Source organism: Mobula hypostoma, chromosome 8, assembly GCF_963921235.1.
Source record: "Mobula hypostoma chromosome 8, sMobHyp1.1, whole genome shotgun sequence".
NCBI lineage: Eukaryota > Metazoa > Chordata > Chondrichthyes > Myliobatiformes > Myliobatidae > Mobula > Mobula hypostoma.
The window spans coordinates 86753784-86776431 of record NC_086104.1 but is presented as its reverse complement, the minus strand read 5'-3'; the positions used below and the strand labels follow the sequence as shown (position 1 = coordinate 86776431).

The 22648-nt window shown below is 43.3% G+C and overlaps 2 protein-coding genes across 2 annotated transcripts in view; one reads left to right on the top strand and one right to left on the bottom strand.

Moving 5' to 3' along the window:
• The window catches only part of crnkl1 (crooked neck pre-mRNA splicing factor 1), a 46325-nt gene extending 37398 nt beyond the window's left edge, over nucleotides 1-8927 (bottom strand). Inside the window, exons 1-4 of the mRNA XM_063056250.1 lie at nucleotides 8748-8927; nucleotides 2589-2741; nucleotides 2375-2466; nucleotides 2119-2277 (exon numbers count right to left, since the gene is read on the bottom strand). Coding sequence (XP_062912320.1) covers nucleotides 2119-2277; nucleotides 2375-2466; nucleotides 2589-2741; nucleotides 8748-8795 — 452 coding nt within the window. The 5' untranslated portion in view covers nucleotides 8796-8927. The remainder of the gene's footprint in view (nucleotides 1-2118; nucleotides 2278-2374; nucleotides 2467-2588; nucleotides 2742-8747) is intronic.
• Nucleotides 8928-9025: 98 nt separating this feature from the next.
• cfap61 (cilia and flagella associated protein 61) overlaps nucleotides 9026-22648 on the top strand; it is a 187128-nt gene continuing 173505 nt past the window's right edge. The window contains exons 1-3 of the mRNA XM_063055117.1: nucleotides 9026-9083; nucleotides 17656-17807; nucleotides 19334-19484. Of these exons, the coding sequence (XP_062911187.1) occupies nucleotides 17665-17807; nucleotides 19334-19484 (294 nt within the window). The 5' untranslated portion in view covers nucleotides 9026-9083; nucleotides 17656-17664. The remainder of the gene's footprint in view (nucleotides 9084-17655; nucleotides 17808-19333; nucleotides 19485-22648) is intronic.

Genomic DNA, 22648 nt, shown 5'->3' with positions numbered 1-22648 from the left:
AGTTCCTGAGGATTGGAGGGTGGCTAATGTAACCCCACTTTTTAAAAAAGGAGGGAGAGAGAAACCGGGGAATTATAGACCGGTTAGCCTAACGTCGGTGGTGGGGAAACTGCTGGAGTCAGTTATCAAAGATGTGATAACAGCACATTTGGAAAGCGGTGAAATCATCGGACAAAGTCAGCATGGATTTGTGAAAGGAAAATCATGTCTGACAAATCTCATAGAATTTTTTGAGGATGTAACTAGTAGAGTGGATAGGGGAGAACCAGTGGATGTGGTATATTTGGATTTTCAAAAGGCTTTTGACAAGGTCCCACACAGGAGATTAGTGTGCAAACTTAAAGCACACGATATTGGGGGTAAGGTATTGATGTGGATAGAGAATTAGTTAGCAGACAGGAAGCAAAGAGTGGGAATAAACGGGACCTTTTCAGAATGGCAGGCAGTGACTAGTGGGGTACCACAAGGCTCAGTGCTGGGATCCCAGTTGTTTACAATATATATTAATGACTTGGATGAGGGAATTAAATGCAGCATCTCCAAGTTTGCGGATGACACGAAGCTGGGCAGCAGTGTTAGCTGTGAGGAGGATGCCAAGAGGATGCAGGGTGACTTGGATAGGTTAGGTGAGTGGGCAAATTCATGGCAGATGCAATTTAATGTGGATAAATGTGAAGTTATCCACTTTGGTGGCAAAAATAGGAAAACAGATTATTATCTGAATGGTGGCCGATTAGGAAAACGGGAGGTGCACCGAGACCTGGGTGTCATTATACACCAGTCATTGAAAGTGGGCATGCAGGTACAGCAGGCGGTGAAAAAGGCGAATGGTATGCTGGCATTTATAGCGAGAGGATTCGAGTACAGGAGCAGGGAGATACTACTGCAGTTGTACAAGGCCTTGGTGAGACCACACCTGGAGTACTGTGTGCAGTTTTGGTCCCCTAATCTGAGGAAAGACATCCTTACCATAGAGGGAGTACAAAGAAGGTTCACCAGATTGATTCCTGGGATGGCAGGACTTTCATATGAAGAAAGACTGGATGAACTAGACTTGTACTCGTTGGAATTTAGAAGATTGAGGGGGGATCTGATTGAAACGTATAAAATCCTAAAGGGATTGGACAGGCTAGATGCAGGAAGATTGTTCCCAATGTTGGGGAAGTCCAGAATGAGGGGTCACAGTTTGAGGATAAAGGGGAAGCCTTTTAGGACTGAGATTAGGAAAAACTTCGTCACACAGAGAGTGGTGAATCTGTGGAATTCTCTGCCACAGGAAACAGTTGAGGCCAGTTCATTGGTTATATTTAAGAGGGAGTTAGATATGGCCCTTGTGGCTACGGGGGTTGGGGGGTATGGAGGGAAGGCTGGTGCAGGGTTCTGCGTTGGATGATCAGCCATGATCATAATAAATGGCGGTGCAGGCTCGAAGGGCCGAATGGCCTACTCCTGCACCTATTTTCTATGTTTCTATATCAAATTATTCCCAAATATATTTCACATTGAAATGCACATACTTAAAATGCAGCAAAGCATTAAAGTGGAAAGTAGTTCAATTAGAAAGCTAATGGGTGTAACTGACTTTTATTGTACCTGAATTTTTGATGTGTTTAAACAATTAGTAAAACAGAATCATGTAAACAACAGCAACCTAAACACAGCAAAACATCGTAGGGGAGTCCTATTAAAGAAAAATTAAGCAAGCCACGTAATGTTAAAGCAGGTGACCAAAGGTTGAGTCAAGGAGGTTGGTTATTTTAAGGATATAGAGAGTTGGAGAGGTTTAGAAAGTTAATTTGGGCTATTGGTAGTGTTTGCTAATGATTAAACTATGGGGCAACTGAAGCCAGAAATGAGAAAGAACAGATATCACTAAGGTTTGTAGTGCTCAAGGGAGGGAGAAGGAGATGCAAGACCATGGAGAAATCTAAAAATGAAAAAGAAAATTTAAAAACAGCTTAAAAGAAAAGTGCTTTAATCATAATTATTCAACATATTATTTCTAGCAAATGAAGACTGTGACAATAATTTCACATCAAGCTTAAGAATGTAATGCAGGTTTTGAAATGAAAAGAAAATCCAGAAAGTTAAAAGACTGCTGACCATTAGTCAACTTACCAAAACTGATTGACCCTAGGCAGAATGGTAATTGCTCGATCCCAAATATTGCGTGCATGATTAATCTGTCTATTCTTCATTTCCATTTCTGCATATTTCAACCACAGAGTAACATTTCTGTGATCGACATCCAATGCACGTTCGTAAATTGAACGTGCCCTTGAGTGGATACAAACAGATGTATGAAGATTAAAATAATGCAGTCTGAAAAATACATTTCTGAATGAATTACATTCTACCTTCTTAAAATGTTTACCGCTGTATTTCTTTTAGGCTCTCCTCCCATTGTGCGTATTTGATCCAGTTGCTAATAACAGTTCGATTTTTCCGTATATTGTCTTCAAAAGTCTATTTTCAAACAACAGCAGCAAATGAAAAAATAGTACACTATTTACACTGCATAAAACAACAATCTTGATTTGTTGTCTATGAAAGAAGAAAGATTACCATTTTTAAAACAATGTACTTACTTTTCTTTTTCTTAGCTTATAGTCATTCAATTCCTCCTCATCAGTGATCTTTTGAGTAGGTGGTGGTGGAAGTAATTCAAGTTCTCTTTCTTTGGCTTCTCTCAACAGCTGTTCGGCTGTAATTTGTAATTCGGCTGGTGCTTTATTTTTCACCTGTGAATTAAAGTAAACCAGGTCCGATTCAGCTCTTTTTTTTTGAAGATATAATTCATGGCTTTGCCAAATCAAAATCAGATCTTTTTACAGCAATGACTTTCCTTAAAACTATGACAGAGCATTATTTAGCTATCATCTTTCTAATGCAAAAATGCAATTTTTGAATGCATGTTCAAATTTTCATACCTTTGGTTATATTTGAAAAATTGAGAACATAAAAGAAAATTATACAATGTAATCTAAATACAGCTGTATTTAAAATATCACCTTAAGCTACAAGATCTGGTACATTACAGACTGATGCAACAAAGAAGAAACAGCAATTAAAATGCAAAGCTATTGAGAGTGTAGGAATAATGGATGAATATTTTTTAAAATACAACATTAAAACCTAATGTTCCATTATTATTTATTCCTGCTGCACTCCAAAGCCATAAAGTGCTTTCTCATCAGTCTCCGATGCCCAAAGTTCCTCAATGCTCTTTGCAATCTACCTCATATTGCACAGCTTAGCTGTCTTTGAGTTATTATTATAAGAATTATTGAGCATTGATAATGCAATGCTTTCCCTCAAAATCAGTGCCTTACATTGTAGGAAATAAATTGTAACAGATTTACTGGGAATGCCCTGGACAACTTCACTGCCTCCCCTCTTCTTCTAGGATGTTTCTTAAACTTTTGATCAACTCTTCTACTATCTCACAGGGTTTATTAAATTAAGGTTAAATTTTGTTTGGTAACAGTTCCATGAAGCCAAAGATAAATAGTGTAGATTACTGTGCGAATAAATATACTTAGAGCATGGATCAGTACATGGAACTATGATGCTGTGGCCATAACAGAGACTTGGTTGACAAAGGGACAAGAAAGGATGCTTCATGTAGGTTTTGACGTTTTAGAAACCATGGAGAAAAGTAAAAGGTGGGGAGGGATGTGCAGTTAATCAGGGATAATATCACATCTGAACTCAGAGAAGACATAATGAAGGGCTCATCCACTCAGTGTATATGGGTAGAACTCAAAATATGAAAGGTACAATTACCTTGATGGGATTATACTAGAGACCCCTACCAAAAGCCACTGGGATAAACTGTATGCAGGCAGATTAGGGAAAGGTGTAAAAACAATAGGGTTGTTGTCATGTGTGACTTCAACTTCTAGACTGGGTTCTTCTTAATGCAAGAGGTTTAGAGAGAGTAGAATTTGACAGGTGTATACAGGAGGGTTTCTTAAACCAGCAGGTAGATAGCCCAACAACAGGAAGGGCCATACTGGACCTGATGTTGGTAACTGACAGTGATCACTGCTCATGTTTTAAGATAGCTCAGGATAAGTATGGATCTGGAGGGAGAGTATTAAACCATAGAACAGTACAACAAACTAACCCTTCCCTCCTACAAAGCCCTCCATTTTTTCTTTCATCCATGTGCCTATCTAAGAGTCTGCTAATTGTTCCTAATGTATCTGTTCTACAACCATCCCTGGAAGTGTGTTCCATGTACTCACCATTTTGAGTAAAAAAAAATTACCTCTGCCACCCCCCTCCCCCATTACTTACCTCCAGTCACCTTAAAATTATGCCCTCTTGTAATAGTCATTTCTGCCCTGGGATGAAGTCTCTGGCTGCCCATGCTATCAACGCCTCTTATAAGGCCATAAGTCGATAAGACAGAGGAGCAGAATTAGGCTATTCAGTCTACCAAGTCTGCTCCACCATTTCATCATGACTGATCCTGGATCCCATTCAATCCCATACACCCGCCCTCTATTCATATCCCTTGATGCCCCGACCAATCAGGAATCTATCAACTTCCACCTTAAATACACCCACGGACTTAGCCTCTACCCAAGTCTGTGGCAGAACGTTCCACAGATTCACCATTCTTTGGCTAAAACAAAAAAAAATTCCTCCTTACTTCTGTTCTAAAAGGTTGCCCCTCAATTTTGAGGCTGTGCTAGATACCCCCACCAGAGGGAACATCCTCTCTACATCCACCTTCTCTAGTCCTTTCGACATTCGGTAGGTTTCAATGAGATCTGCACACATTCTTCTAAATTCCAGTGAATACAGGTACAAAGCTGCCAAACACTCTTCATATGTTAACCCCTTCATTCCCAGAATAACCCTCGTGAACTTCCTCTGGACTCTCTCCAATGACAACACACCCTTTCAGAGCCCAAAACTGTCGACAATATTCCAAGTGCGGCCTGACTAATGTCTTATAAAGCTTCAGTATTATCTCTTTGCTTTTATATTCTATTCCCCTTGAAATAAATGGCAACAATGCATTTGCATTCTTTAGCACAGACTTAACCTGTGAATTAACCTTCTGGGAGTCTTGCACGAGGACGAGTCCTTTTGCACCTCTGATGTTTGAATTTTCTCCCCCATTTAGATAATAGTCTGCACATCTTATACACCTCTATTAGGTCACCTCTCATCCTCCTTTGCTCCAAAGAGAAAAGCGCTAGCTCACTCAACCTTTCCTCATAAGAGATGTTCTGTAATCCAGTTGGAGCAGAGAAAGTTACAAGAAGCAGGAGCGAGTGAGAGTTAATTGGGAATAGCTGTTTTTGGGCAAGACCACATCTGACATGCAGAGGGTGTTTGAAGGCTATACAAAGTAGAGTTCCGGTATATTCTAGTAAGAAGGAGGGACAAAGGTGGCAAGGCAAGGTAAGGTAAGGGAAGGGTCCTTCCAGATGAGGCGACACTTCACCTATGGGTCTATTGGGGTTATCCATTTTATCCGGAGCTCTTATAAGACCCGCCGAAGATTGGGACACCACTTCGCCAGGCACCTATGCTCCATCCACCAGAAAAAGTGGGATCTCCCAGTGACCACCTATTTTAATTCCACTTCCCATTCCGACACATCCATCCATGGCCTCCTTTACTGTTGTGATGAGGCCACACTCAGGTTGGAAGAGCAACATCTTACATTCCATCTGGGTAGCCTCCAACCTGACAGCATGAACATCGATTTCTCAAACTTACGGTAATTTGCCCCCCTCCCCCAACTTCTCTGTTCCCCATCCCTTTATCCCTCTCTCACCTTATCTCCTTGCCTACCCATCACCTCCCTCTGATGCTCCTCCCTCTTTTTCTTTACTCTATGGCCTTCTGTTCACTCCGATTAGATTGCCCCTTCTCCAGCCCTGTATCTCTTTCACCAATCAACTTCCCAGCTCTTTACTTCACCCCTCCCCCTCCCAACTTCACCAATCACTTTGGTGTTTTTTCCTCCTCTCCCTTTTAACTCTGACTCCTCATCTTTTTTATCTCCAGTCCTGCTGAAGATTATTGGCCCAAAACATCGACTGTACTCTTTTCCATAGGTGCTGTCTGGCCTGCTGAATTTCTCCAGCATTTTGTGCACGTTGCTTGGATTTCCAGCATCTGCAGATTTTCGTTTGTTTAAGGTAAGGGAACCTTGGTTGTCAAGGGAGGTAGTAAATTGAGTCAAAAGAAAAAGTAAATGTACGTAAGGTTTAGGAAACTAAAATAAAACACAGCCCTTGAGGATTATAAAGCGGCCAGAAAACAACTCAAGAAAAGACTTAGGAGAACTAGAAGAGGTGATAAAAGTTCTTGGCAAGTAGGATTAACGAGAATCCTAATACATTCTATATATACATCAAGAACAAGAGGTTAACTAAAGGATGCACTTGGAGGCAGACGATCTGAATAAAATCCTAAATAAGTACTTTGCATTAAATTTTTGCAAGGAGAATAGGGAGATCAGTGCGAATGCTACTATCTATGGCATCTGAAAATAAAGGAGAAAGCAGTGTCAGGTCTCTTAAAGAATGTTAAGGTGGATAAGCTCTTTGGTCCTGATGGGGTATCCCCTAGGTCAGTGGTCCCCAATCACCGGGCTGCAAAGCATGTGCTACCAGGCCGCGAGGAAACAATATGATTTGGCAATATGAAACGATATGAGTCAGCTGCACCTTTCCTCATTCTCTGTCACGCCCACAACCCCATTCCCCCCCACCCCCAAATCGGGTGGTCCACAAGAATATTGTCAATATTAAACCAGTCCTCAGTGCAAAAACGGTTGGGGACCTCTGCCCTGGGTGAAAGTGGCTAAACAGAGGCAAGAGATGAGATTGCTGTGGCCTTGACTGTTATCTTCGTTTCCTTTGAGAGATCTCAGAGGAATGGTGGGTAGCTATTTTTTTTTCCAATGTTCGGCAAGTGAAATGTGAATAATCCTGGAAACTGCACACTAATGAGCCTCATGTCAGTGGCAAAAGGAAGTTACGAGAGACGACTCTTACATATAGGATTTGTGGGTATTTAGAAAACCATCATCTAATGAAGGACTTTCAGCACTTTGTGTGGCAATTCTCATCTTATTAACTTCAGATTTTCAAAAAAGTTGATTGATGAAAATAGTACTGTGGATATTGTCAACATGATTTTAATAAGGGATTTTCACGAGGTCTCCCCCGAGGAGGCTCATCCAGAAGATTATGATGCATGGGATCCATGGTCAATAAGCTATTTAATTCAGAACTGGCTTGCCCATGGAAGACAGAGGCTAGAAGTCGATGGAACCCATTCAGGCTAGAGGCCTTTAACTGCTGGTGTCCTGCAGGGATCCATACTGGGACCCCTGCTGTTTGTAATATATATGTGAATGACTCGGATTGAAATGTAAATAAGTGAGTTAGTAAATTTCCAGATGATACAAAGAAAAGCAGTGATGTGGATAATGTAGAAAACTACCAAAGGATGCAGTGGAATTTAGACTAGTTACAGATATCGACAGAGAAATGGCAGATGGAGTTTAACCCAACCAAATGTGAAGTATTGCATTTTGGGAGATCAAATATAAAGAGACAGTCTAATGATAAGACCCCTTAACGCTGTTGGTGTTCGGAGGGATCTTGGGGTCCAAGTACATACCACCCTGAAAGTGCTACACAGGGTAATGGGGGGGGGCAAAGAAAGCATGTGGCATGCTTGTCTTTATGAGTCAAGAAGTTACGTTGGTGTTTTATAAAACCCTAGATTGTCAACATCTGGAACTTTGCTTTCAGTTCTGGCTCTCCATTATAGGAGCAATGTGGAAGCTATGACAAGGGTGTAATAGAGGTTTATCAGGATGCTGCCTGGATTACAGGGCATGTGGTATAAGGAGAGTTTGGACAAACTAGGGTTGTTTACTCTGGAGTGGCAGAGGCAGAGAGAAGACCCAAAACAAGTTTCGAAAATATGAATAGTACAGATCTGGTATCTTTTCCCAGAGAGCATGCACTTAAAGTGAGAAGAGAAAGTTCAAAGGAAATGAGCTCAAAAGGGGGGCCTGGAACGACCTGCCAGGGGGCAGTGTTAGGGGCAAATAGGAGATTAAAGGACTCTTAAGACAGGCAAATGAAGGTGCAGGGATTGATCGGAAGTGGATATTGCGTAGGCACAAGGGTTTAGTTTAGATGGGCATTTAATTACTAATTTAATTAGTTCGGCATAACACTGTGGGCCGAAGGGCCTGTTCTGGTGCTGTACTGTTCTATGTTATATGACCAAACACCTACTACCAAAGTCCTATAAAAGTAACGGCCACGATTGGATTTTCTGTGGTCTAAAGATGACAAAAGATTTACAAAATAATTTTAGCACAGGAAGTCATTCGATCCTTCAAGTCCTCTAGTTAGTCCCACTCTCCTCCCACCCCCATATTGTCTGCAATGTTTCACCAAGTATTTACCAAACATCTTTTCAAAATTTGGTTCCATCCTCCTTTCATAAATCTAAATGAATGATAATCCTGGCCCTTCCCCTTGAAGTTGTTCCTTTGGTTCCCGACCCTTCCGACGCTCGGAATGGATTGATTCGCCTGCACCCTTCATAAACCCTGTCAAATGTATTCAGCACTCTCAGAAGTATAGCCCCAGGTATCTGGCCTGTCCATTTAGCAACAGTCCCCACCACTGGTGTCACTCCATTTGCTACCTCCCCGGGGCCTTGACACCCTGCCCGAGAGCCTCGGTTACCTTCGCCACTTTAGGTATCCGCTGCTTCCCGGCTGCTGTCGACGCCATGTCGGAATCGGAATGTGATTTCGACCCCTCGGTTCGAATAAAGCTGATAAAACACCCTCCAAACTGTAATTATTCCACGACCAAAGAGAAACCTCCCGTAAACATTCCCAGCACACTGCAGGACTACGCGTCGTCACCTCTGACCCAACGGCGCCACCCACCACGTGACGGTGACGCCGGTTGCTATGACATCGACGTTCGGCATCGCCAAACAGCATTTGTTGCAGCAACGGCGTGACCTTTTGTTGTTTTATTTTTTTTAAGTACAGCTTGCAAAGATATAGTGGGGTAAGGTAACTTTATTAATAGTTTTGTGTAAGCAGAAATGAAATTATGTGGGGCAGGTGAGAATCACCCGTGAACTTGTACCTTTGGGCGATCTCATTTGTGGTGTGTTTCCACGGGGAAAATATTCGTACGAAGACATTGCGTTTTTTCAACCTACGGAGTGATAGTATAATTGCCTTATTGAATTATGGTACATTTCAGAATGTTTTCCAGAAAGAAAACGTAGATTTTGTTTAGTCATCAAGGTAGTATGGTGTTTTTTTTTGAATTAGAGTACTTTACAGAGTTGTTTTCTACTAGAGAAATTGTAGAAGCGTTTTTATTTCCAAACTGTGCAATACTGAAATAAAATACATCCCGGTTCGTTTCTCATTAACAAAACGTATTGAAATAGGTTTTTAAAAACGCAAACAAAGGAATTCTGCAGATGCTGGAAATTCAAGCAACACACATCAAAGTTGCTGGTGAACGCAGCAGGCCAGGCAGCATCTCTAGGAAGAGGTACAGTCGACGTTTCGGGCTGAGACCTTTCGTCAGGACTAACTGAAAGAAGAGCTAGTAAGAGATTTGAAAGTGGGAGGGGGAGGGGGAGATCCAAAATGATAGGAGAAGACAGGAGGGGGAGGGATGGAGCCAAGAGCTGGACAGGTGATAGGCAAAAGGGATATGAGAGGATCAAGGGACAGGAGGTCCGGGGAGAAAGGCAAGGGGGGGGGAACCCAGAGGATGGGCAAGGGGTATATTCAGAGGGACAGAGGGAGAAAAAGGAGAGTGAGAGAAAGAATGTGTGTATAAAAATAAGTAACAGATGGGGTACGAGGGGGAGGTGGGGCATTAGCGGAAGTTAGAGAAGTCGATGTTCATGCCATCAGTTTGGAGGCTACCCAGACGGAATATAAGGTGTTGTTCCTGCAACCTGAGTGTGGCTTCATCTTTACAGTAGAGGAGGCCGTGGATAGACATGTCAGAATGGGAATGGGATGTGGAATTAAAATGTGTGGCCACTGGGAGATCCTGCTTTCTCTGGCGGACAGAGTGTAGGTGTTCAGCAAAGCAGTCTCCCAGTCTGCGTCGGGTCTCGCCAATATATAAAAGGCCACATCAGGAGCACCGGACGCAGTATATCACCCCAGCCGACTTACAGGTGAAGTGTTGCCTCACCTGGAAGGACTGTTTGGGGCCCTGAATGGTGGTAAGGGAGGAAGTGTAAGGGCACGCGTAGCACTTGTTCCGCTTACATGGATAAGTGCCAGGAGGGAGATCAGTGGGGAGGGATGGGGGGGACGAATGGACAAGGGAGTTGCATAGGGAGCGATCCCTGCGGAATGCAGAGAGAGGGGGGGGGAAAGATGTGCTTAGTGGTGGGATCCCGTTGGAGGTGGTGGAAGTTATGGAGAATAATATGTTGGACCCGGAGGCTGGTGGGGTGGTAGGTGAGGACCAGGGGAACCCTATTCCTAGTATGGTGGCGGGAGGATGGAGTGAGAGCAGATGTACGTGAAATGGGGAAGATGCGTTTAAGAGCAGAGTTGATAGTGGAGGAAGGGAAGCCCCTTTCTTTAAAAAAGGAAGACATCTCCCTCGTCCTAGAATGAAAAGCCTCATTCTGAGAGCAGATGCGGCAGAGATGGAGGAATTGCGAGAAGGGGATGGCGTTTTTGCAAGAGACAGGGTGAGAAGAGGAATAGTCCAGGTAGCTGTGAGAGTCAGTAGGCTTATAGTAGACATCAGTGGATAAGCTGTCTCCAGAGACAGAGACAGAAAGATCTAGAAAGGGGAGGGAGGTGTCGGAAATGGACCAGGTAAACTTGAGGGCAGGGTGAAAGTTGGAGGCAAAGTTAATAAAGTCAACGAGCTCTGCATGCATGCAGGAAGCAGTGCCAATGTAGCGAAGGAAAAGTGGGGGACAGATACCAGAATAGGCACGGAACATAGATTGTTCCACAAAGCCAACAAAAAGGCAGGCATAGCTAGGACCCATACAGGTGTCCATAGCTACACCTTTAGTTTGGAGGAAGTGGGAGGAGCCAAAGGAGAAATTATTAAGAGTAAGGACTAATTCCGCTAGACGGAGCAGAGTGGTGGTAGAGGGGAACTGATTAGGTCTGGAATCCAAAAAGAAGCGTAGAGCTTTGAGACCTTCCTGATGGGGGATGGAAGTATATAGGGACTGGACATCCAGGGTGAAAATAAAGCGGTGGGGGCCAGGGAATTTAAAATCATCGAAAAGTTTAAGAGCGTGAGAAGTGTCACGAACATAGGTAGGAAGGGATTGAACAAGGGGGGATAAAACCGTGTCGAGGTATGCAGAAACGAGTTCGGTGGGGCAGGAGCAAGCTGAGACAATAGGTCGGCCAGGACAGGCAGGTTTGTGGATCTTGGGTAGGAGTAAGAAACGGGAAGTGCGAGGTGTGGGAACTATAAGGTTGGTAGCAGTGGATGGGAGGTCCCTTGAGTGGATAAAGTCGGTGATGGTGTGGGAGACACTGGCCTGGTGCTCCTTAGTGGGGTCACGATTGAGGGTCTTCCAGGCCGGATCTTTATGTGCTGCTATTGTGACTCCCGTCTCCCCTTCCCCCACCAATACTCTGCAATCCCGTCTCCTTCAGATCCCACCGTCAGCTCCTGGGTACTCAGAGGCTCCATCTTCCTCTCACGCCAACCATCCCCTCTCCACTGACACCCCCAGCCTCCCCCCTCCCCCCCCCCCGATCCTAGCTCTCAAGATTCCAGCCTTGAACTCCAGGCCGGGTCTTTATGTGCTGCTGTTGTGACTCCCGTCTCCCCTTCCCCCACCACCACTCTGCAACCCCGTTGCCCTCAGATCCCACTGTCAGCTCCTGGGCCCTCAGAGGCTCCATCTTCCTCTCACCCCAACCCTCCCCTCTCCATTGACACTCCCAGCCTCCCCTGTCCCCCCTCTGATCCCAGCTCTCATCCGTGCCGGGTCTTTACCATCCCCTCTGACCTTCAACTGTCGGAGGCAGAGCGCTCTGTCCTCAGTAAGGGCCTCACCTTTGTCCCCCTTCGCCCACACCTCAGCAAGTTCCGTGTTCGCCATGATGCGGAACTTTTCTTCCCTATCTCCGTCTCTGAGCCTACTTCTTCGGCAAGTACTCTTCCACCCCCACCGATGACCCCTTCTCCCATCTTCTACCCTCCTCTTCTTCATGGACACCCCGCTCTGGTCTTCTGCCTGCTCTGTATCTCTTTATTGCTAACTGCCGACGGGACATCAACCGTCTCGACTTCACTGCATCTTGTCCCCATTCCAACCTCACTCCTTCGGAACGCTCTGCTCTCCACTCCCTCCGCACTAATCCTAACCTTATTATTAAACCCGCCGATAAGGGGGGTGCTGTTGTAGTCTGGCGTACTGACCTCTACCTTGCCGAGGCACAGTGACAACTCGCGGATACCTCCTCTTATTTACCCCTCGATCGTGACCCCACTAAGGAGCACCAGGCCATTGTCGCCCACACCATCACCGACTTTATCCGCTCAGGGGATCTCCCATCCACTGCTACCAACCTTATAGTTCCCACACCTCGCATTTCCCGTTTCTACCTCCTACCCAAGATCCACAAACCTGCCTGTCCTGGCCGACCTATTGTCTCAGCTTGCTCCTGCCCCACCGAACTCGTTTCTGCATACCTCGACACGGTTTTATCCCCCCTTGTTCAATCCCTTCCTACCTATGTTCGTGACACTTCTCATGCTCTTAAACTTTTCGATGATTTTAAGTTCCCTGGCCCCCACCGCTTTATTTTCACCCTGGATGTCCAGTCCCTATATACTTCCATCCCCCATCAGGAAGGTCTCAAAGCTCTACGCTTCTTTTTGGATTCCAGACCTAATCAGTTCCCCTCTACCACCACTCTGCTCCGTCTAGCGGAATTAGTCCTTACTCTTAATAATTTCTCCTTTGGCTTCTCCAACTTCCTCCAAACTAAAGGTGTAGCTATGGGCACCCGTATGGGTCCTAGCTATGCCTGCCTTTTTGTTGGCTTTGTGGAACAATCTATGTTCCGTGCCTATTCTGGTATCTGTCCCCCACTTTTCCTTCGCTACATTGGCGCTGCTTCCTGCATGCATGCAGAGCTCGTTGACTTTATTAACTTTGCCTCCAACTTTCACCCTGCCCTCAAGTTTACCTGGTCCATTTCCGACACCTCCCTCCCCTTTCTAGATCTTTCTGTCTCTGTCTCTGGAGACAGCTTATCCACTGATGTCTACTATAAGCCTACTGACTCTCACAGCTACCTGGACTATTCCTCTTCTCACCCTGTCTCTTGCAAAAACGCCATCCCCTTCTCGCAATTCCTCCATCTCTGCCGCATCTGCTCTCAGAATGAGGCTTTTCATTCTAGGACGAGGGAGATGTCTTCCTTTTTTAAAGAAAGGGGCTTCCCTTCCTCCACTATCAACTCTGCTCTTAAACGCATCTTCCCCATTTCACGTACATCTGCTCTCACTCCATCCTCCCGCCACCATACTAGGAATAGGGTTCCCCTGGTCCTCACCTACCACCCCACCAGCCTCCGGGTCCAACATATTATTCTCCATAACTTCCACCACCTCCAACGGGATCCCACCACTAAGCACATCTTTCCCTCCCCCCCCTCTCTCTGCATTCCGCAGGGATCGCTCCCTATGCAACTCCCTTGTCCATTCGTCCCCCCCATCCCTCCCCACTGATCTCCCTCCTGGCACTTATCCATGTAAGCGGAACAAGTGCTACGCGTGCCCTTACACTTCCTCCCTTACCACCATTCAGGGCCCCAAACAGTCCTTCCAGGTGAGGCAACACTTCACCTGTAAGTCGGCTGGGGTGATATACTGCGTCCGGTGCTCCTGATGTGGCCTTTTATATATTGGCGAGACCTGACGCAGACTGGGAGACCGCTTTGCTGAACACCTACGCTCTGTCCGCCAGAGAAAGCAGGATCTCCCAGTGGCCACACATTTTAATTCCACATCCCATTACCATTCTGACATGTCTATCCACGGCCTCCTCTGCTGTAAAGATGAAGCCACACTCAGGTTGGAGGAACAACACCTTATATTCCGTCTGGGTAGCCTCCAACCTGATGGCATGAACATCGACTTCTCTAACTTCCGCTAATGCCCCACCTCCCCCTCGTACCCCATCTGTTACTTATTTTTATACACACATTCTTTCTCTCACTCTCCTTTTTCTCCCTCTGTCCCTCTGAATATACCCCTTGCCCATCCTCTGGGTTTTCTCCCCCCCTCCCCCTTTTCCTTCTCCCTGGGCCTCCTGTCCCATGATCCTCTCGTATCCCTTTTGCCTATCACCTGTCCAGCTCTTGGCTCTATCCCTCGCCCTCCTGTCTTCTCCTATCATTTTGGATCTCCCCCTCCCCCTCCAACTTTCAAATCCCTTACTCACTCTTCCTTCAGTTCGTCCTGACGAAGGATCTCGGCCTGAAACGTCGACTGCACCTCTTCCTAGAGATGCTGCCTGGCCTGCTGTGTTCACCAGCAACTTTTATGTGTGTTGTGAAATAGGTTTTTATTAGTTTTCACTTATTCAACACAGTAAACTTATCAATCCTGTTCCCTCTCCACCGCCATCACAATTTCCAGACTTCTTTTTTCTTTGTTTGCATGAAGAATATACTTAAGCAATTTCTGTGCAATATGCTGACAGCTTGTCTCAAAAATTTTCACAATTGTCAGAAAGTCTACAAGCATGTAGATGTTTCTCAAGAGAAGAAACGAGTTGAAGAAGCACTGTGCAGAGATTTTTCTGTCTTTGTGATTACAGATGTATGTTCTTCAGGTGCAAATACGTTACAGAACTTTGCAGATGAGATATGTGTGTCTGAGATCACAGCGGGTAACCAGGACAGGATATGTAGACTGTACACACCAGTGAACTAAAACCTTTTAGTACCTGATATTTTGACAAAGCATACATAAACATAAATGCAAAACGAATTTGTGTATAATTAACATCACATTTGTGAAGTGCAATCAGAAGCTGTTTATAAATAAAAAAAGTGTGAAGGCTTCCTTCATCGTTCTGTTTAGTTCTCCTCCTTTTCAAAAGCCTTCTCTTTTTCTCTCTCCATTCTCAGTTCTTTGAAACTTCAGTTTTCTATAATTTCTATCTTTTTTCGGGTTCTGATGAAAGATCATTGACTTGAATTGTTAATACAGTTTTTCTTTCCTTCGATGCTGCCTGACCTTTGGCGTATTCCTAACATATTTTGCTTTTATTCCCAACATCTGCTGTATATTGTTCTTGGAGCATCATAATCAACCCTCTTTCTCCCACTTGGTTTATCGCTTGCCATTTCCATCTTCTGCACCCATACTTTGCCCTCTCAGTCTCTCCTCACTCCAAAATCCTATCAAACAGCAATCAATTAACAAAAGGTAATGCACATCATGCTTGAGGTCACAGGCTCCGTGCATTACCACTGAGTATGCATGGAGGACTCCTGGAGTGGTTTAAGGGTTGTGGTCAATATTTTTGCTATCCAGAAATATTGCACATTTCAGCAGTCATTCCCTGCACATAGGGCTCACCAGAAGTTCTGCTCCACTAGTAACTTTGTGCACAGTGATCACAACACCTCATCTGGAGTGCTCTCCATAACTGCAAAACTGAAGAAACATTTTAGAAGTAGATATATACATATATAGTTTAGGGATAAAATTCCAGAGAGCATGAAGAGAAAGTGGGGAGTGAGGCACTTAAATTACTTGAAAATAGAAGTGAGAATGTTAAAGGTAGTGTAACTCGCTGTTTGACTAGTGGCTTAATCTAGGGGAAGACAACCCTTGGCCCGGCCAAACTTAAGAAATCTTGTTTGGGTGGATGCTGCGCAATGTGTCCCCTGTTAGAAATCAGTACCACGAAATAACAAACAGTAGACAATACTGTATGCGATTAAACAATTGAGCTTTATAATTCTTAATTTGATTATATGGTTAGTAAAGAAACAAAGAAAAGAAAAGGGCCCATTCTCATGAAACAGTCTAATGCGCAACATTGGAGCTCGTGGTTCAGTCCACAGGTTCCCCGTCGACCTCCTCCAAGCATAGCCAACCCTTGCTCCGAGTCCACTCTGTCCACTGGTCTACCGACTCTCTCCATTCGCATCTTCTCTCCTCATCTGTCCCCGGCAAAAGACCGCAAAATCCCTGCTCCCAGACCCACAAGAAAGAACACCGTGCCTCTCATTGGCTAACCTACATATCAAAGGCCCAGTTATCTCTAGTCATAACCCTAACATTGCTGCTACAGAGAAACCATTACCGTTGCAGTGAAATATTACAGTGTTACAGAAGGTTTTCACAAGATTGGGTCAGCAAGCACAGAGATGATAAGTGAATGAGATGGTAGAGGTAAGAGTTTCTATTATGGATTTTAGGAGCATTCAAGATGAGTTACCTGGTGTTACTGGAATGCAAGGGGTTTTAAAGGAACAATAACATAGGTAAGGATTTTATTACTGTTTGATCTGAGGCAGTTTCAGAGGCATGCAATTTTATGCTGGACCTTTATGGATGTGGTGTTAGAAACTTATCTCATAGGCAGACAGATAACAAGGCTGTGAACTGTCTGGCCAGACATAGATAGTGTCTGAGGCAAGGATGAAGTTGGGAGGTAGATCAGAACTAGGGAATATAACTACTTGTCATCAGGTAGTGATTTGAGATAGTCCAAGATGGGTCTAAACTATACTCTTTTGTTGCTGGTCACATGAAGAGCTGGCAAGCAGATGTTCTTTGTGCCTCTGTCTGATGTATCGGTGCATTGCAGTATGAAAGCCAGTGATATTCTGGAGACAAGTAGAGGGACACCTGACTTCCTGGTCCTTTACCAGACTTGGCACTGAATCCAAGTGTGGAATGCAAAGCAACTAATCCAAGGGTCTGGTGACACCTTGTATCCACCCCCTCCACTTTCAACAGCCTTGGAAAGTGTTTGTCACATTTGAGTGGGGTCTAGGTACTTATTGAACTATCTTATAATGTTTCTAATTCATTTATGCCACTTAAATGCAATTTTTAATTATTTAAATCTATTTTAACTGATTGACAGTCAGTCACTTAAAAGCATTCAGAGTTGTCAAAAATCCCAAGGTAGGGTCGGACTGTTTTCCTCCTGTCGTCTAATTGCCACCTACAGACTGCTCTGTTGCCAGGATGCTTATGGCTTGGATCCATTAGAAATTGCCAGCATGAGGATTTCAAATTCATCCTGCTAATCTGGAAGTTGATTTGTATTGGAAAGAAAACTTAAGAGGTTGAGCTTGTTCAACTCATTAGCTGTTTCTTTAATAACCATCTAAAATATAATGATTCTGCACATAATTTTAATTGAGGCACATTATACTTAGTAGTTTAATATCTTGAAGAAATAAAACCTCATTTGGATATTTTATGATAATTGGGCACAAAATCATTTAGACTTTCACTTGAAGATGTGTAACAAGAAAGATTGTTCAGACTGCTTAACTACACCTCAGATAAACTTGAGCAAATACCCTGGAAATTGTGTCAATTCCATGACGTCATCTATGCGTTCTTTTAGACAGTGACAATGACATCGATATATGGTTCAACTGGAGGAAGCATAACAATAAATGTAAGGCGATCGGAATCTCGAGATGCTCATCAGATACTAAAGCTGTTTACCCCAAGCACAAATGACATGTTTGGAAGAATTAATGTTCTCTATCTGCTGTAAGTATAAGTAAGGAATATCCAGCATTTAAGGTCTTTATTGTCAAGTTTCTGTAACTTGACAATAAGGTCTTTATTGCATTTTTTCTGAGTATTTTAGTTGCAGTACTGAAATTGTGAGAGCAAATTGCCACCTGCTGGAAATAATTATGGCTCAAATAATACTCTAATTTTCATTTATCACTCTACTGAAGTTCTAGGACTGCAATTGCAAACATCTGTAATGTGATTAAATGTAATCCACCTAAAGGAGATGCACCATTCTTTACCTGGGGCAGGACGATTTATTTAAAAAAATGTAGACAGATATTGTGAGAGACAGCATCTGTCAAGAGAAAAATAGAGTTAATGTAAACACGAGGAATTCTGCAGATTCTAGAAGTTCAAGCAACACACATCAACCTTGTATTCCGTCTGGGTAGCCTCCAACCTGATGGCATGAACATTGACTTCTCTAACTTCCGCTAATGCCCCACCTCCCCCTCGTACCCCATCCGTTATTTATTTCTATACACACATTCTTTCTCTTTCTCTTCTTTTTCTCCCTCTGTCCCTTTGACTATACCCCTTGCCCATCCTCTGGGTTTTCTCCCCCCCTCCCCCTTTTCCTTCTCCCTGGGCCTCCTGTCCCATGATCCTCTCATATCCCTTTTGCCAATCACCTGTCCAGCTCTTGGCTCCATCCCTCCCCCTCCTGTCTTCTCCTATCATTTTGGATCTCCCCCTCCCCTCCCACTTTCAAATCTCTTACTAGCTCGTCCTTCAGTTAGTCCTGATGAAAACGTCGGCCCAAAACGTTGACTGTACCTCTTCCTAGAGATGCTGCCTGGCCTGCTGCGTTCACCAGCAACTTTGATGTGTGTTGCTAGAGTTAATGTAGTTATTTTGATCTTTATAGGCAAAAAGATGGTCAGGGAAAATGAAGAATTGTTGGAAGAAAGAAATTGACAGTATGCTTTAGACTGGAGAACATGAGTGGCTAATGATAAAAGGGATGATATAGTGAGATAAAAATGCATTAGCTGTCAATAGTAATGGAAAAATAAAAATAAATGTGGAGAGGTATAAATGTCAATTACCTTACAAAATGACCTGAAATTTTGAACTCTGCTGTAGTGAGAAGACTGTAAAAGGCTTCATTAGTAGTGGTTTCAATGATATTGGGATAATACAAGAGACCAAGGATAGTGAAGTGGTAGAGGAAAAGATAGCAAGTACCTGGTACTTAAGGGTGATGTTGACTGAGGATTGATCAGATACTGAAATGTAGGCAAAAGTGACTGGAACCGTTGGTGTTGAGTAGAGTGGAGATAAAATAGCAAATATTTCATGCCTTGCATTTTCAGGGGATATGGTGCATTGGGAAGTGGAGCGGGAATTGGTGTTTTCTGCATTGCCACGTTGAGTAATTATTTAAGGTACTGAATTAGCTGTAGTGCTTCAGGATACCATGAGATCATGAAAATCAAATGAATGCAAATATATTCTTTCTTAATATTCATGTTTTTGATTTTTTGCACACTTAGGGAAAGAGCAAACCTTGCTGTTACTGTAGAAAATGAGAAGAATGAAGTTATAGCTCACGCGGCCTTCTTAGATTACCCAAATGTAGAGACTGTTGGACAAAACAACTGGGAACCCTGGCTGCATATGTATGGCAATAGCTCAAAATTCACAGTGAGTTCACAAATTGTTCAATATTTCAAAATGTTAATTATTACAGCTAATAAACTGAAAAAATGAACAAGACAGATATACCTCTTGTTGATGTTTTCATTACTTGCTGGTTAGTGAATTATGTGGTGTTGTATATTTCTATTTCAGTGTTGGTAGGATTTATTGCAGTTTAATGATGAATATATTAATATTTTAAGAGTTTATTTGAATTTTGGAATGCTCAAAGACATTTTCAGCGGCTCTCTGCTGCAGTCGGAGGCTCTGATTCAAAAGGGCTGGAATCATACCAGTGCCCAAGAAGAGTAAAGTGCATTGCCTCAATAACTATAGCTCAGTAGTCATTGTAGATGCTCAGTATGTCTCCAGTGACAACATGATATGAGAGATTAGTAACGGCCAGAATTGACTCCTGGCTGAGCAAGGACCTGGATTGCTGCAATCTGCATAATCCCACAACAGGTCTACAGCAGACACTATTTTACTAGTTCTTCACTGGGCTTTGGACCACCTAAACAACAGCAATATCTATATCACGCTGCTGTTTGTGGATTGCAGCTCAGTGTTCAATACTATTATCCCTTCAGCATTAATCAACTATCTTCAAAACCTGGGTCTCTGTACTTCCATCCGTAACTGGATTCTTGACTTTCTCATTGGGAGACCACAATCAGTATGCATTGGTGATAACATCGCCATGATGACAATCACCACAGGCACACCTCAAGGATGCGTGCTTAGCTTATTGCTTTGCTTTCTCTACACTTGTAATAGTGTGGCTTGGAAGGGCTCAAGTACCATCAATAAATTTGCCAATGACACCATTGTTGATGGCAGTATCTCAGAAACACACAAGGTGTACAGAAGTGTATAGATCAGCTGATCGAGTGTTGTCACAACAACAATCTCGCACTCAAAGGCAGCAAAACAAGGAATTGATTGTGGTTTTCAGGAAGGAAAGTCGGGAGAACATGCACTGTATGAAATAAGATAGATGACCTTGCAGTGTAGTTAGAGATTGGCAGGCATGACTTTGTGGGTATCACGGAGACGTTGCTAAAAGACAATTGTAGTTGGGAGCTTAGTATCCAAGGGTACACAATCTATCGAAAGTTCAGGCAGGTAGGCAGAAGAGGAGGGATGGCTCTGTTGGTAAAGAATGAAATCAAATCATTAGAAAGAGGTGATGTAGGATCAGAATATGTAGTAACCTTGTGTTTAGAGTTAATAAATTGCAAGAGTAAGAAGACTGTGATGAGAGTTATTTACAGACCTCTGAAGAATAGCCAGGATGTGGTCTGCAAATTACAGTGGGGGATAGAAAAAAAGCATGTTAAAAAGGCGCTGTTACATTAGTCATGGGGGATTTCAGTATGTAGATAGATTGGAAAAATCAGTTGATGCTGCATCCCAAGAGAGAGAATTTGTGGAATGCCTCCGAGATGGTTTTTTGGAGCAGCTTGTGGTTAGCCCACTAGGGGATCAGCAATTCTGGATTGGGTGTTGTGTAATGAACCAGATATGATTGAGGATTTTAAGGTAGTGGAACCCGTGGGTAATAGTGATCTTAATAAAACAGAATTCACCCTACAATTTGAGATGGAAAAGCTAAAGTCAGATGTATCAGTATTACAGTGGAGTAAAGGGAATTACAGAGGCATGAGAGAGAAGCTGGCTGAAGTTGATTGGAAGGCGGCACCAGCAGGGATGACGGCAGAGCAGCAATGACTGGAGTTTCTGGGAACAATTTAGAAGGTGCAGGATAGATACATCCCAAAGAAGAGGAAATATTCTAAAGGCAGGATGAAGCAACTGTGGCTGACAATGAAGTCAAAGCCAACATAAAAGAAAAAAGAGGGCATATAGAACATTGAACATAGAATAGTACAGCACAGTACAGGCCCTTCGGCCCACAATGATGTGCCGACCCTTAAACCCTACCTCCCATATAATCGCCCACCTTAAATTCCTCCATATACCTGTCTAGCAGTCTCTTAAATTTCAATATACCTGTCTAGCAGTCTCTTAAATTTCAATATACCTGTCTAGCAGTCTCTTAAATTTAATAAAGCAAAAATTGGTAGGAAGTTAGAGGATTGGGAAATTTTAAAAAATCGACTGAAGGCAACTGAAAAAACTGTGGGGGGGGGGGTAAGATGTAAAATGAAGGTAAGCTAGCCAATAATATAAAAAATGATACCAAAAGTTTTATCAGATACATAAAGAGCAAAAGAAAGGTGAGAGTAGATAGTGGACTAATGAAAATTACCTGGGAGAGATAGTAATGGGGGACATGGAAATGATGAATGAACTGAATAAGTATTTTGCAGCAGTCTTCACTGTGGAAGACACTAGTAGCATGCCGGAAGCTCAAGAGTATCAAGGGGCAGAAGTTGCTATTACTAGAATTTGCTTGAGAAACTGAAAGGTCTGAAAATAGGTAAGTCACCTGGACCTGATGGTCTACACAACAGGGTCCTAAAAGAGATAGCTGAAGAGATTGTGGAGGCATTAGTAATGATCTTTCCAGAATCAATAGATTCTGGCTTAGTTCCAGTGGACTGGAAAATTGCAAATGTCACTCCATTCTTCAAGAAAAGGGGGAGGCAGATGAAAGGAATTTATAGGCCAGTAGACTGATCTCAGTGGGTGGGAAGTTGTTGAAGTTTATTGTTGATTGTTAAGGAAGTAGTTTCGGGGTATTTGGAGACACATGACAAAATAGACCAAAGTCAGCATGAAAATCTGTTGAAATTCTTTGAAGAAATAACCAACAGGATAGATAAAGGAGAATTGGTGGATGTTGTGTACTTAGATTTTCAGAAGGCCTTTGACAAGGTGCTGCACATAAGGCTGCTAAACAAGATAAGAGCCCAGAGCATTACAGGAAATATACTAGCATGGATAGTGCTAGTATCCATTGGAACTAGCAATGGATAGCCATTGGAGCATTGGCTGATTGGCAGGAGGCAAAGAGTAGGAATAAGAGAATTGGCTGCCAGTGACTAGTGGTGTTCCACAGGGGTCTGTGTTGGGACTGCTTTTTACGTTGTACATCAATGATTTAGACAATGAAATTGATGGCTTTCTGGCCAAGTTTGTGGATAGTACAAAGATAGGTGGGGCAAGTAGTGTTGAGGATGTAGGTAGGCTGCAGAAGGACTTAA